This window comes from Epinephelus moara, chromosome 17 (assembly GCF_006386435.1).
Source record: "Epinephelus moara isolate mb chromosome 17, YSFRI_EMoa_1.0, whole genome shotgun sequence".
Classification (NCBI taxonomy): Eukaryota; Metazoa; Chordata; class Actinopteri; order Perciformes; family Serranidae; genus Epinephelus; species Epinephelus moara.
This window is the reverse complement of record NC_065522.1, coordinates 15,253,485-15,269,788: the sequence shown is the minus strand read 5'-3', so window position 1 is coordinate 15,269,788 and position 16,304 is coordinate 15,253,485. Positions and strand designations below refer to the sequence as shown.

Here is a 16,304-nt window from a genome sequence, read left to right as displayed (position 1 = left end):
AAAAAAGTGAAACTCTATTAGGAGCTGCACCTTGTCAAAATAAATCAAAACCNTAGGGCTTCTCCCTAATAGTTGACCAAACATTCATCGACCAGAAAGGTCATCGTTGGTCGCTTAGTTGCAGGAAGAAAAAAAAAAAAGTGAAACTCTATTAGCAGCTGCACCTTGTCAAAATAAATCAAAACCTATATGACTGGACCATGTGGGAATTTAATTTGAAAGGACAGAGACAGGAAGTGGCCACGCTCAGCAGTCAGACAGGAGTCACGTTACAAACCAATCACAGCCGACAGATATCTTTCCCTTCTTCTGTAAATATTCGCTCTGATAAACACGATAAAGTTGATCATTTTAGTGCAGGGCTACCCAGAAACATGGAAGTAGCTACATGTCCATTAGCCACTTAGCACAATCATTACTGCTTTGCCAGCAGCGTCATTAACAGGCGGCTCGCTCAGTGTGTGACGTGCACTCAAACCATTGTTGCCCCGCCCAAAATATATAATAATCACATTAATATCGTAAATATACGGGCGACTTGCCGTCTAATGGCCCTAAATGAGGACTGTTAGTTGCAGTGATGGTGCAGAGACATCAAGAAACAGAAGACCTGGAAATGCTGACCAATCAGAGCAGACTGGGCTTAAAGAGACAGGTGCTAAAACAGATGTGTTTTAGGCATAGGTGAATACAGGTATGTACAGGCAGACAGTGTGAGAAAAATAAAGTTTTTTGAACATTAAAGCATGTAAACATGTTTTAGCAGAGACCCAAAAATGTGAATATGAACCTGAAGATTTTATTTGTTTCATCAACTGATTAGAGAAGGAAATAAAGCTCTCCTCTTTTTTTCTACCAACTGATTGTCAGTCTTTGGGCTCCATATTCGAAGAGAATTAAAACTGGATTTCGACATTTCGACTGCGCTTAGAAGTTGCCTTTTTATCCACAAAGAAATCCACCTGCGTCAAAGCTCAATTTCCTCTCCCATTCTCTCACACTTGTCATCGGATAACACCTCCCCCACAATCCCAGGAGGCCATCAAAACATGATGTGGGATCCTATAAAGTGGTTTGTGTACCAGGGGAGCTGGAGACCTCTCACTGCCCTCTATAAGAATAGCACCTAACCCAGGGGCTGGCTACTCCTGAGACAGAGGCCACAGCCAATTTAGTTTCTCTCTTCGCTGTCTCCACTCTCTTCTGTCTGCTCAGTCACACCAGGTGGCACACGCTCGTCCATGCCTGGAGGGGTTACACGCAGGGTGTCGGAGTGGAGTAAAGTGGGGGATAAAAGTGCCTGTGTGTGCATGCGTGCGGCCAAGGGGACATACTCATCTGCGTGCGTGCATGCATACGCCCAACTGGCAACACTTTGTAATGGCGTTACTCCCTTTGACAAGTCCATTAAAGAGGTGTTTCTGTCCTCTTTCACTCATCCTGTCTCAGCTGCAGCATGCCAGACAAATGTCCTTGCTGATGTGCGTCCGTATACTCGTCACTCATCCATCAAAGCGACAGTGAAATTAAAACTCTTCTTTGCTTTGGATTCATCTGTTACTTGGACGTGAGGGTGTACTTTGTTTTAATTTCCCTATCAGCTGTGTTACTTGGCTCACTGCAATAAAACATTGGCCACTGCTAACTTTAATATCCACATTGTGTGCTATCACACTGTACTGCTGTTACACTCTGTGCCTGCAGAGTGTTGATTCACAGTGTGTCCATGATCTGTTTAACACTCTAGTCCCCAAACCTTTTGACCTTTGACCACCTAAAATGAAGCAATGTCTACTTGTGACCCGTCATCATATGTTCAGGAGCTGTCAGCTGCTCAGCTAATGAGTGATTTCCCCTTTTTTAAGTTGTTTTTAACTCCTCCTAACTAATGTAGAGAATATTTGGAAAACAAGAGCTATGAGCTAATAATGTTAGCATGCTAACATGCTCACAAAGACAATGCTAGCACGCTGATGTTGCCAAGTTAACCATCCTAGCTAAGTAGGTTAGCATGCTAGACGTTTACTAATTACCAGCAAACACAAAGTACATCTGATTTGAATATCAGTAATGTTTGGAATGATCAAAGGTGTAGATTTTTGGGGGAGCATGTGCATTTGTCACCTCCAGTAAAAACATGGCGGTAGAACAAGACTTCTGGGGTGTGTTCCAAATCACATACTTTTTCTTTTAACTTTCAGTAGGTACTGCAGCTGCCCTTAAAAAGTACGCACTGTTGCATGCAGTGTGCACACAATCGGGACTTACTACTTACTATAATGTTACACTGCTGTGCAGAGGATTATGGGTCAGAATAACCAGAAAGGCATGCTGGCTACATACTGCAAAATCAGACTGGATGTAGTAGAACATCCTGGTATTTTTGGCATACTGCATTTGACATACTATGTATTGGGATGTACTGAATCTTTTCCTGGCATACTATATAATATGGTAGTATGGGTATTGGAATGCACAGTTCTTTTCCAAAATTAAAGATGTTTACACCATGAATTGATGCATAAAAATTCACTAGAATGCAGGTATAAGGTGTTCGACAAGGACCCCCACACCCTTGTTTCATCTGCGTCCCCACCCACCAGTGTTGAAATGAAGCATACAACCTTGGGCGTGATGGTGGTGCCACTTGAAAAGTCAGGAGATCACCAAAGTGACTATGATTCACACTGTGGAGAACATGATTGTAGGCCTCAAACCTACCTTGTTATGACACATTACCACCATGCTCTTGTTGTGCCCATGATATATGTGAATATCTAGATTATCTCATCATTTTAAGACATTGTTTACACAGGGAGGAAGTGACTTAAGTGAAAAATCTGGTCATTTTTTTAAGGGGAAACAGACAACTCTTCAACCCTTCATTGCTTTCCGTTACCTCAGCGGTTAGCAAGCTACTTTGGTTGGTCCATCGTTCACTGTTTCTGCTACTGCTAACTGCAAAGAACTTACATTAATACTCTTTGGTCACTTGGGACAGCTACTGATAGCTATATACTACCGCACAAAACAAAAGTGCTGTCATCTTCCTGTTTTGGTGACGTAATGGTTGACACTCTATTTTTGCCGTAAACTGTGTCTTTATTATACCAGGATATTGTACCCAGTGGCACACAGACCTGTAGCTATAGTGAAAGTGAGGCTTTCAGGGAGCCAATCCAAACGTCAGTGGTGTCATTATTCTGTAACCATTACATTGCACATTCAAGTTCAAGCAAAAGAATGTGTCTATTTCCGCTTGAAACTTGATGACTTGTAGTCATAATAACACTTCTAAATTCACACAGCTGGTGAAAGTCACATCTGAGCATGTGCAGATGCATGAGTCCTGAATCATTTCCAAGTCTCGAGGCATTTGAACAGGCTCAGATGCAGTATCCAGCACTGACTAACTGGTGACTCATCACTCAGCAGTCTGCATATGTCTCCGCAAAGGTCTGCACAGTCATTGTCTAAACAGTGATTGGCCAAAAGGGGGTTGTGTCTTCTTGGAAAGATTGCCCAACCAAAAGCCCCGACACTCCCCGCCGCGCTGCTGGTGTCTTTTGTGAGCGTTACTCTTTCAGATAAGCTGACGACTTCAGAGTGAGTCAGTGAATTTGATTTCACAGCGTGGGGGGAAGAGGAGTGTTTTCTCTCTGCACTGTCCTCTCTGCGCTCCCCTCGTCCTCACTCTCACTCTTCTCTCTGTCCACCTCTCACTATTTTTTTTCTCCTCCTCCTCCTCCTCCTCCTCTCTCATCCACAGCTTCTCCTCCTCCTCCTCCTCCTCCTCTCTCATCCACAGCTTCCATCTCCCTTGGGTGGGCCCCTGCTCCCTCAGTCTCACAGCAATCAAAACACCGAAGGCTAACTCTCCCACTACTTTCCTGTTTCTCACTGATTTCATGTTGTTTCAGTCTACTCTTTGATTCCAGTTAAGTACATGGAGATATTATTTTAATCATTTGAGTTGAGATCCAATAATTAGGTAGGTGTGTGTGTGTGTGTCTGCCTGTACAAATAGGGTGTGTGTCATATGATAACTTCACTGAGGATGACATCATAGAATGATCAAGGCCTTTTCTCTCAGAAAATAAAGAGCTCCACAGCGCTACCCAATGGTTATACAAACACATTACAGGATTCATCTACAGTACATGACGCTGTTTCCATTATCAGTGCTGGAAAATGTATTCAGAACCTTTACTTTGGTAAAAGCGGTAATATTACAATGTAAAATGCTCCATTACCAGTTGAAGCCCAGTATCTTAACTGCTGTATACTGTTGGTGTGTTTGACCGATAATGATTATGAAGGTATTTGATCTTGAACTTCATCCATAAAATCTAAATTTGCAAACTAAAGCGGGATTTAAACTTTTTACACTTAATTACACATCAAGGTGATGCAAACTTCCTGTCTATGTTTGTAAGCTGAAACCATTTCCCTCAGTGGAAACAAAGCTTTTATTTACTTTGATTTCACAGAAAAGAGACAATAAATTGTGAAGACAATAACGCCTCCACAAAATAGCATTTTAAGTCTTGTGTGTGATTTATCCTGGCTTCATATGAGTAGGGGAAATCTTGGCTTGTCACTAGGCTAATTTATACAATGTAAAATGCTAAATACTTGTGCTAATAACGGGTCCATGTCATTGGTCCGACATCCCATTAGTCTGACGGTCCTCGGTGCTGAACGGCTCCCGGCATGCGTATTTCTACCTTGATGGTGCGCCGCGACCAGCTCTGGGTCAGCTGGGAAAGGCTTGAGGCGAAGCAGGCTCACGGCTTATGTGTTTGTCACTTTCTTTTTCATTTTAACCCACACCATGATCTTTTCATAACCCTAACCAAGTGGTTTTTGTGCCTAAACCTAACCAGACCTTAACCACAGGGCATCATGATGATTTCGGAACAACGGGACTTCAGAACAATGGGTTTAATATGGTCGGAACAATGGGATGTTGGACCAATGGGCAGTTCCCGCTAATAACGTTAGCATGTTGTATTTGTTTGGAAAACGTGCTTAGTATAAGACAGATGTTTTGTCAGTGAACCTTGTGAGTTGTAATTGAGCCGAATATCACCTTTGTTAAATGTTGCTGTTGTCCCTGGCCTCAAAAGAGTAGATGAAAAGTCCGCTAGCTGCTAGGCTAATTTATACAATGTAAAATGCCATAGGCTTGTGCTAAAAACATTAGCATGTTGTATTTGTGGGGGAAACGTGTCCAGTTAAAGACAAGTGCTTTGTCTGTGAATGCTGCGAGTTATAGTGAAGCTGATTTGTGAACTTGTGTTTGAAATTGTTTCTATTAAGCCATGTTTAATGTGTGCTTATAATATACTAAACAGTAAAGAAGGCAAATTTACATTTCCTAAGGTATCGAAGGTATGACCTGCTTGCTCTTCCTCCAACTGGTTAGTTGCGTGGTGGAAGAATTGTTCAAATACTTCACTTATACTATACTCCATCACATATGAAAGTATGTACTTAAAGTAGGACTGGCACAATATTGGATTTTCACTATACAATCATCGCGGTTAAAAGAATTCATGATAACGATATTATTGCAATATCTATGGAAAATTTGAAGACAAACCCCCTGCGTCTCTGGTTTTCATCTGCCCGTGGCTGTGTGGTGTTTTCCTGCCACGACGTTTCAGAGTGAGTGTTCCCACCTGCCTTTGAGACGCCACACGCTGCCTTGTGTGTGTGTGTGTCCTCCTTTCGGCTCCTGGATCCACCGCTACTACTTCGCCGCTACTCATCCCTTGTCATCACACTCTTCTGATTCCGGACCCCTCGCCTTCTCATCCACGCCATCTGTAAGCCCCTCTTTCCCTGACCCCAGAGACTGGGTGTGGGCTCTGAGCTCAAAGAATGGACTGTTACCTGAATACCTTGGTCAGCTCAAGTTTCTGCTTATTCTGTGTTTAAATAAAAGTCATTACCAACTATCACTGAGTGCTGCATTTGGTATTCAGTCACACTGTTACAGATGTGGTATTTGATATTTGCCAAAACACATCTGTTAGACTGGACACAACTGAAATCTTATTAAAAGTGTTGCTCATTAAAAAATGTAAAGCCTGTAAGTCTGCAGATCCATACTGGGAGAAAGGACACCCACCAACCCATTTTCCCTTACACTACAATCTGCAGGCTCACAGCCCTGGAGCCTCACAGCATCTGAGCAGTCTCAGAGGACTGCGCTCCCCGTGGTGGATTCAGGGGGCAAACTGGTGTTCAAAGCAGCCCCGCCTCTGCCAGATTAGCCCTGTGTGCAGTGGGTTTATACCTCCATGAAAGAGCGTGCCACTCAGGGCTCAGTAGGGGGGGGGGGGCGCTGCAATCGATTGATGCTACACGTCATCTCAGGCTGTCCAGGTTTGGATGGGTGTCTGTAGGGATGATAATACTTTCACTGAGTTTATTAGTTATTAATTGTGCTTGAATGAGTTTCTCTGATCCATTTTAAATTTTGCAACAGCTTTTATGCATCCAGCTGTCCAACTGTCATTTATCATCATATGCTTTGATCATATTGTGATGAAATCATCACAACACTTAACAAGATCATGTTATAGATGAATAATTTCAAGCAAATTCTGGATCAAAATTAACCAAAATAAGTTTAAAGACATTTTTCTGATGTGATGCACACAATAACAATGCAACACCAGTGCAGTGAAAACCAGCTCTCTATTTTGTAACATGTTGTGATAATGGATAATATTCTCATACATAATGTGATATAGATCTCAACCCTTGATAGCTGATAGTTGGTTGAATTTAGGTCGTTATGTCAGGTGACAAAAATTCAATATCATAACGTCTAATTTAAGGTAGAATACTGATGACAGATTATGTTGATATTTTGTTGCCAACATCATCTTTATGTAGAATAATGACATTTAGTTGTAAGGTGTGAAGAGCCACACCCAACATCTGCAAAATATCATACTGGTAACGTCCACACAATGTGAAATTCTAATGTCTTTAGACATTTAGAATATCGTTAACCTGATGTTCATAGCAACCGAAATGTAACCTCTGTACAACAAGCTGAAGACAGGGCTATCATGAAAATGTGTAAAAACAACAAGAAGTTAGAGCAAGTGGTCAAGTTGTGCTGTAAGATCACCGGTGTTACTTTTAATAACCTACAGCATCTGTATGAAGTTAAAGTTCTGTCTATTGTCTCAGACCCTCACCATCCCCTCCATGTTGAGAGTCAGATGGGTTTGCCTCCCTAAATGTAGCACTAAGAGTTACAGATCATCCTTTGCCCTCTCTGCTATCACTTATCCTAACCAGCAGTGACCACTAATGTCCATGATTGACCTCTGACAGTGTGTGATACTGTATACTGTGTGTGTTTGGTTGTACTCATGACTACTGTCTGTATCTCAAATTGCCTCTAAGGGACATTAACGTTTACTTTACCTTACATAAAAGCCTAACATCTTTCTGACATAATAGTTACATCCAGTGCTAGTTAGGTTTTGTATGGAAGCTCATTTCTGCCAGTAAAATAAAACAAATTGGGGCACCCAGTAGCTAAGTGGGTAGAGCAGTCACCCTATGTACAAAGCAGCCGCAGGTGCAGTTCTGGCCTGTGGCCCTTTGCTGCATGTTGCCTCCATCTCCCCCCTTTACGCCTCTACCTGTCGTTAAAGGCCAAACTCCCCCCCAAAAATAATCTTTTAAAATAAATCAAGTAGATAAAATGTTTGTCATGATAAAATAAATGCTTTTTATGTCAGAATTTTGTATAGTAACTTAAAATGTTGACACATTATGAGCATTTTTACTTTAATAACTAACTTTTTTTTTCTCTTCCTGGCAGAAATGAGCTTCCATACTATTGTCCAACTCTATTGTAATTGACAGCTAGAAAGATAATTGCCCATTTCCCTGATGAACTCCCCATATCTAGATGAGAATCTGCTCTCGCCTCGCCAAAACTACTGAGGAACACTCAAAAAGAACCCATTAGACCAGTTATCACTCCAAAATGTGGCATCAAGCAATATCATCACGCATTTTTTGTCATAAAACTTCTTGGTGTAAATCCAAATGAGTTGTAAAAATATTTTAAATTATATGTATAGCTTTCATACAGTGCTGAAGTAGTTACTTCAGCTCTGGAGTAAAAGTAGGCACATGTTGCCCTCTTGTGGTCAGAGAGGCTCAGTGCAAATACACATTTGAGCATTTTTAAGCCTCATCATGTGACAAATCATTTCCCCAGTGTAGCTGTGTAGCTGATCATACCCACTGCTGAGGATAGCACCCAAAGGCCAGCACATGACAACACAAGACCCCGCTGTCATCATGTGACCAGACTGCAGTCATGCTATTTAGGAGAGACTTTACAGCCGAGTGTGAGATCCTGAAGTGATGTGACACTTCCTCACAATCCCTCCCTCAATCAAGAGAGCAATTTTAAAGTTATGATGCTCATAAAATATAATCACCATGATCTTTGAGCTTGATTGTGATGACCTGATAACAGTGGAGCCTGGAGGCGACATGACTTGACATCTCTCGGAGCAACAGGAAGACTTTCGTAATTCATTCGTCACACGTCTTTGAACTTCAAAATGACACCAATATTAGACTCAAGTGACACATGAAAGTTGCTTTATTGTTACAGACTATGATATAGAAGAACCATTAGTGCAAATTGACTATGTCATGTTGTGTGTGGTCATCATTGTGCAGTTTTCCATTACAGTGATGCAGTCCAGTGGAGGACTAGGTGTTTTTCTTGACACACTGGAGTCATTTGAAGGGTAAGTTCGTCACAGTTGTATCCTATCATGTTGATATTTCTGGTACTTTTCACCCTGATTTTAAGCCATTCACTCTAAGATTTCTGCCTCCGCCCTGATACCAAGGAGCTGGAAGAATTCCCATCAGCATTGCTCACAGCATTGAAAACTACATTTAAAAAGAATTCAACACTGGCATGTATTTTCAAACACAATGCTCCTGTTACCAGTGAAGTGGTCCCTGTGAAAACTGTTCACATGTTCTGTGGATTATCACCAGTAACCGGGGCGTTGTTTCTGAAAAGACAAGCTGCGGTTGAATTTTTCAAAATGTCGTTTTTCAATGCAGGGAGAAACACAAACAAAATTCCATCCTCCTCTTTGGTAGTGGGGTGGAATTATAAATCTCCGAGACAAATATCTCAAAATCTGGGCAAAGAGAAACCAACTATCTGCATGAGTGGATGCCACAAGAGTCTGTAGCCATTTCTGGGATACTGGTTGTTAAGATTCTTTCTAAGGCACATTAGGCTGAAATGGCGACGGGCGGTCTCCCTTAGTCTTGGTATTGGCTTGTCACCCTCTCACAGTGCAATGCTATGGTCGACTACTCCTCCTTTCAAACTCTGGAAAACATTTTGAGGTATGTGATGTAGAAAACACTTGACTTAGCCATATCTTATTGTTAGAAAAAACACATCTACATCGTGTCATCTATATAAAAATAAAATATGAACTTTGCACTCCGGGTTACTGCTTCTTGAAAATCCTCTTAGCATCCACTCCCTCATAGTTATAAGTCTGCGGGGGGAAGATGAAGAGGTGTGTTACTTTATGGAGACATTTATGGAAGCAAAACAGATTAACATAAAGCTTACAGATGAAATGCATATGAACCCACTGACCTGTACGAGCTCTCCTCCCACCACTGCTCTGGTGGTGGTCAGGACCTTGCTGTTGTCTTTCCTGGTGAACTTTCCTTTCAGCATGTCACCATCCATCTCCCACGTACCCTGGTTAAAAATACACGTGCTCTTTAATGCTCTTCTTATGTCGTGTTACATTAGTGTGTATGTATGTTTTTATTTGCTATGGACATCACGTTAGCATTATAATTGTACATTTATACCAGATGTACTGTGTTTAAGTTTGTAGCAAGACGCTAATTTGAAGCTAACACTTGTCCAATTTGAGTTTCATTAGGTTTTGATAGGTTTGTCCATTTTCATTTAACCCTCATTGCACCAACCACAAATCCACTGTAGATTATTCACTGGAACTTGTTGCATAGAGTGTGTTTCATCTTATCAACATCAGGGCATTGTGTTACATGATTGACTTTCTTTTAAGAACTACTAACACATTGAGCTACTCTTGAAAAAGCCGAAGCTGAAATAGAAACTGCTTCTCTGTCTTGGCTGGTCTCTGCCACATTGTTGACCTTGCCTGATGATGGGGATGTGCTATATATGAATGCACCCACCCAGTGTTTGCATGCTCTGGATTTATTACCAACTTAAAGCTATAAACTCATCACTGTATCCTGTATGCTCGGGTTGGGTGGCTCTCCTTACAGTTTCGTAGACTTTTTCACTGGCATTCCAGCATGTGCCTACAATAGGCAAAAACTTGAAAACAGCCATGCTCTCCATTCACAAAACGTGTTTCTATTGTCTGTACCGAGGGTACGTACAGAGTTTGGCAAGTGAGCATTTATGTATGTAGCTCCATATATGTGGAATCTTCTGCAGAAGGACTTAAAGTTGCACTCATTGGTTCCTTTTGGCCGTTTCATGGCATTGTTGCAGGATTTTTGTACACAATCTTCTGCATGCTAAGTCACAGTGTGTCTTAGCTGGACTTTTTTTTTTTTTTTCCACATTTTTATGGTTCATTTCTGGAATATATTAACAAACATTTTGGCTTTTTTGTTCCATGTTGTCTGTCTGTAACTTAACACTCTTAAAAAATAGGTTTTCCTGATTAAATAAAGGTTAAATAAATGAACAATTAACATAGGAAGAACCACTGCTGGGTGTAATAATGCCTGATCCACTTTAGGACACTCACTGAGACTTCTGTGCCATCAGCCAGGCTGTAGTCGAACGGGACGCCCAGGGTGAAGTCGATGTCTTTGGTGCGGAAAGTGCTGGACTCTTTGAGGTGGAACTTGTCCCCGGTCTGCTCGATGGTGATCTTCAGGTTGTCGTGCTCTGCCAGCTTTCTCTTCATGATGTTAATACCTTAATTAATCAACACAAAAATAGAAACATGTAGCTGGGTTGCTGCCATCATAGGATTCACTGAGGATTATTTATTAAAATAAATTTGCAAGTGACAGTGTATCTACACTCTGCTTGTATTTGAAGTTTTCACTACTCTGCTGTCCAAGTATTAGTAACCAAGTCCACAAAAAGATCTTTATTTAGCTACTGCTATTATTATGAGCAGCCCCATAAACACTCTGAACCTATCAACACCCCACTGCCTTGTGTAATACCCACACAGCAATGTCAAACTATATTGAAACACATGACACAGTTACACACATTGCTCTCGTAAACTAGATTATAAGGGCAGACACAGCAGAAAAATAGAGCTGCAGCACAGCATGACTCCAGTGACCCATACAGTGTGATCTACACACACAGGCTTTCACACACTCACCCATTTGCTCCATGAACTTGTCATAGTTATCGCTGCGGTCGACCTTCCAGGTTCCGTTGAACGCCATGGCTGCAGGCTGGCTGTGGGTTGAAGGCAGCTGGTGATGAAGCACAAGCAGACCGTGGGATTGTGAATGCCCGTTGGCCTCCATTTATACCCACCCCTCCCATCGCCCTATCACCCCACCACCACCCCCACCCTCCCCGAGCTGGCATGGAAGATACTCTTCTTTATCTCACTGATTATCTGTCTGCTGATGTGGCCATTTAGAGACTGTGTCAAATGTAGGGCGATTGCCGCACGACCTCGAGGATACACTAATAAATAACTGGAGGGCAACTTCTCTCAGCGAGTCTGGCACAGTCAAACACTGTCGCACTGTTCTGCAGCAGAGAGACAGAGGGAGGAAAAAAGAGTGGGCTGTTTGTATGGCTGCCCATGGCAGTCACTCAACTGAGCCCCTTTCTGTTCCTCAATCTTTTCTCTGTCGCCCTGTTTGTGCCTGGCATGAAAATGAGCCGTATAGGACTTTCTATTTGACGGTGACAACTTGAGCTGGCATGCTCACAAAGAGTAGTGGCCCAGCAGGAGAAAGAACACTAAGACTGGAAACTTTATTTTTGTCCTGAGTGGAAAGTTGAAAGTTTGTAACGCCTTAAACAACTGAAAAAATTCACTGGGCATACTGGCAGACTGTTTTCACTGGTTTCATTCATGTCTGTATGGGTATAAAATCAATCAGCAGACTCTTGACCTCATTGTTGCATGGTGATGTAGTTAAAGCACAAACTGATTTTAAAAGACTGTCTGATTTTGGCAAAACCATCCCAACCTACGATCTGCTTACTGGCCTCCTCCTCATCACTTGAAAGAGTTTGCTCAGTAGTCATGGAGATGAATGTGTCAACATGCAAACTCAGAAGCTATTACATTCTCAGCCATAGCACGTCTTGAAGGAATAGTTGTAGATGAGAAGATTGATACCACCCTCATGTGTGCACAGTGAGTATAAGGCTGGAGCCAGCAGCTGGTTAGCTTAGCTTAGCTTAGCATGAAGACCTGAAACCATGGATGTATGAAGAGAACTGTATACAGCGTTGGAGGCAGGGTCCTGTTCATTTCTATTAAGGCTGCTCACTGGCGCATGAGGCCATGCATAAAATTACCCGAATGATCAGCCTCCACACTATGCGTGAGACGTATATCTGCAGCCACATTCCATCTGAAGCCTACACACATGCCTCTACAAACCACGGTCACTACTTGTACAAGACCAACCCAGCAATGTGTCCGCTATTTGAACCCTGCTACTATAAGACAGTGAAGTGAATAAATATGAGGCCCAACAAAGCAAGTTATTTTTAGCATTTTATTCATTGATTTATTCATTATACTCCCAACTGCTGATGTTCTGGGACGATGTGTCAATTTAGGCTTGTTACATTTGTTTTTTTCTTTTCAAAATATACTGCTGTTTTCACAGGAAATGTGCAGTTTCTGTTCGTTAGATGCACATATTTTTTTTTCAAAATGCACGCACGATGTCAAAAAAATACCTCACTTTTACCTTTATTTCCTTGTACAACAAAAACACGTAGTTAGGTTAAGAAAAAACATCATGGTTTGGCGTAAAACTCCACAGGAAACAAACAACAGGCTCCCAGGTGAAAGTCCTGGCTTTGTTGTAAGGCCAGCTGTTAGGAAATATGGGCATTTGGACCACATTTTCAAAAGTGGGCCCCTCACATTGGTCAAATTGTGTGCAGAACTGAAACAGTGTAAAGAGTATATGGCTGTCAAATCTAAATTTATGCAATTCCAAGACTGTTTAGGGACCCCAGTATGCAGAAATACTTGAAATAAACTGTTTTGGCAATATTCCTTTTTCCCTCGCTAAAATTTAACGTAGCTTTGGAGTGTTATTTGACCCCTTTCCGACGAAGTTAGCATATCAGTGGATGCCTTAGGTCCTCTAGTTTGATATGATTGCTGCGTCCTAACCATAGCTTTAAAACTAAGTGCAATACAGGTTAAGAGTCGACCATAGACCTTTTCATGGGTTATCCCTTGGCCTTGGGTCATCTTTACCCTTTGACCCCCCCTGACAACGGGCCTGTTTGTTGGACCCCATCCACCTCCACTCCCACCCTCCCTATAGGGACTTTCCAGCTTTTTATCACATAGTTTCCAGCGGCATATCAACCTAACAGCAACCGGCGGCATATTACTGACAAAGCATGGCTGTTTCATCATGTATTATTGTCACTCCTGTCCACTGATTTGAGTTCCTGCTGTTGTGTTTGACATTTGCTCTGTGCTGAGATAAACTACTTAACACTGATGAAGAGATCTCTGTGTGTAGTTCTTGAACTACTCACCCAGGACACCAGTGTTTGGGATGCTGAAGGGATTAGGCCAGATTGAATCGGACTGTATTGATAATTAGGTTTTCTTGAGTTCCACTGTTGTCACTCAGACCTGATCAGCCCACAGCCCATTGTTTTAGGCTAGCCTTGATTTAATAGTACAAAACCTTGCTCTGAATGATGTTCTTGAGATAGAATTCTACACCCTTGTTGTGAACTTCTGTCTCCACTGCGCATCATCTAAACCAGCCAGAAAACTGGTCCTCAAAGTGTTTTTTTGTGTGTGTTTTTCTGACACATGAAAGCATGTTCTTGGCCTGAGTATGCTCAGTCTAGTAAGCAAGTATGTAAAAGTTAATAAGCAGACCTTCCAAGATCAAGACTGAACTTCAGAAATGCATAAAAACAAATGGATGCCTGCAATGATACACAACACATCCAAACTTCTCAAATACAGTGACATTTTTTGCCAAACATGAGTCATCACTCACGTAACAAAATGAAATAATGTGTGTTAAAACACAACACTGCTATTGTTGTTTAAAGTACCAAAGTAATTGTCATTCATCTTGTGTGACAATGGGGCACTATCGCTGCATTCTTGAGAGGAAAAGCTGCGCACTCAGAGCTGGACGGTTGGATTATGGACACTGAGAGAATACGGAACACATTGTTTACACCTCAAGAAGTCCTTTCAGTCATCACAAGACTCCACTAATATTTAATTCAACAGCGTGAGCAGAGGAGCAGTTTGGGAATGAGACAGGTAAATCTAGTATGTAATAGAACATACATATCATGTTTTAGCTACATACTTATTCTCCACTGCTACCATTTTCCATATTTCTCGCATACTGCATGGTTAAAAACACACCAAGGACTGATGCTAGGATTCACAGATGAACCAGTGTGCTTTGTCTCACATAGCATGACGGTTGTTTGGAGGATAAATCTATGGGGGAACCCAAACCTGGGTTTAATTGAATCTAATTAATGAGCTTTTGAGTGTCACAGTATAAATACACAATATAAATAACCCATGGATTTGAGTGTTTTAAAGGTGTCTTATGTGGTTACTTTGGGTCAGTTGTCAGGGCAGGTGTGGAAGCAAAGAGTCTACTTTAATTTCAAAATCAGAGGTGGTAATGCCAATTGCATACAACTGCAATTACATAACATTAAAGTGATGTTTTGCAATGCATCTCTCTGGATGTAAATGACATTTAAAAAGTCTCATTACAGCCGTGTCTCCCAGCCCATAATCCCTTTTACTGCTGTCAATAAAGACAGTTTGTACTTTGACTCCTCGCAGGTCTCACCTCATACACCTGGTACAATAGCCACCATAATGAGATTAAGACAGACGTAATTATAGTTTTATATATCTGCTTTTATTGACAGGAAACCCACATCCGGCCCGCCCCATCCTCAACCACCTTCACTATGTTGTTTATGATGTTGCGAGTGGCCTGTAGAGGATTGTCTCTGTGTCTCTGGGGCTGATGTTACACTTTGATGTCACACTCTGATGTGACTCTATGTAATCTCGCTAATGACTCTGCTTTTCAACATGTAATTAGTTCAATGATGCTTTTTCCATATTGCTGTGCCCCAGTGGTCTCAATTACTCTTATTAATGTTAGCACCACATCTGGCACTTTCCCCAGTGTTCATTAGAGTTACTTGTCTACAGTCGTACAAGTGCAACAACCCCATAGGTTACATATATACAGTATATATGACAACAGTATCACACTGATTCATGGGGCACTGTTTAATTGGACAAACCAGTAATGTGCATCACACACAGGTATTAATAGTAACAATAAAAAAGAAGCTCAGCTGCAGGCAGTGGTGGAGGATGATCATTTATTTTTAAGTCAAAGTAGAAATACCACAGTTCAGAAATGAAATGTTTTAAGTACAAGTCCTGGATTTCAAATTTTACTTGAGTAAAATTACACAAAATTCAGTTAAATACCAAAAGTAAAAGTATGCACAATGCAGAATTACACATTTCAGAATAATGTGTATTATATTATTTGATTATAATCACTGACAGATTAATGCACAATGCAGCTGATCAAGATGGAGCTAATTTTAATTACTTTATATACCACTGTGTAACTGAATCTACATCAATATGTCATGTTTTATTTGCTGATAATATTTCTTATTAATGATCTGACTCTAATGATGAACATTGAATATTAATGATGCAGAGTAAAACAATTCTGCGTAATCTGCTTTTCCAGGACTGTCTGGGTGTGGTTTTAATGTCACGGCTGTCATCAGATTTCAATTCAAAGGCAGCTGAATTCTGATCCGTGCATAGATACACCACCTTCTTCCAGCTGAGCTCCACCTGCTTCAAACCAGTGTGAAAAGTAAGGACAAACCCACAAGTACATCAATCTATCATGAGAAACAACCAAAACAGTTCAAACTTTGGCAGAATATTTAGTGCTTGTGTAGGACTCCATCAGCC

General features: G+C 41.4%; 1 protein-coding gene across 1 annotated transcript; it reads right to left on the bottom strand.

Moving 5' to 3' along the window:
• Positions 1 to 8,635: 8,635 nt before the first annotated feature.
• Positions 8,636 to 11,601, bottom strand: LOC126404563 (fatty acid-binding protein, intestinal-like). The gene is made up of 4 exons (XM_050067856.1): positions 11,451 to 11,601; positions 10,854 to 11,026; positions 9,689 to 9,796; positions 8,636 to 9,584 (listed from the first exon to the last, which is right to left on the bottom strand). The coding sequence occupies exons 1-4, from the start codon at positions 11,599 to 11,601 to the stop codon at positions 9,534 to 9,536; spliced, it is 483 nt and encodes a 160-aa protein (XP_049923813.1). The 3' UTR covers positions 8,636 to 9,533.
• Between the last annotated feature and the right edge of the window lie 4,703 nt (positions 11,602 to 16,304).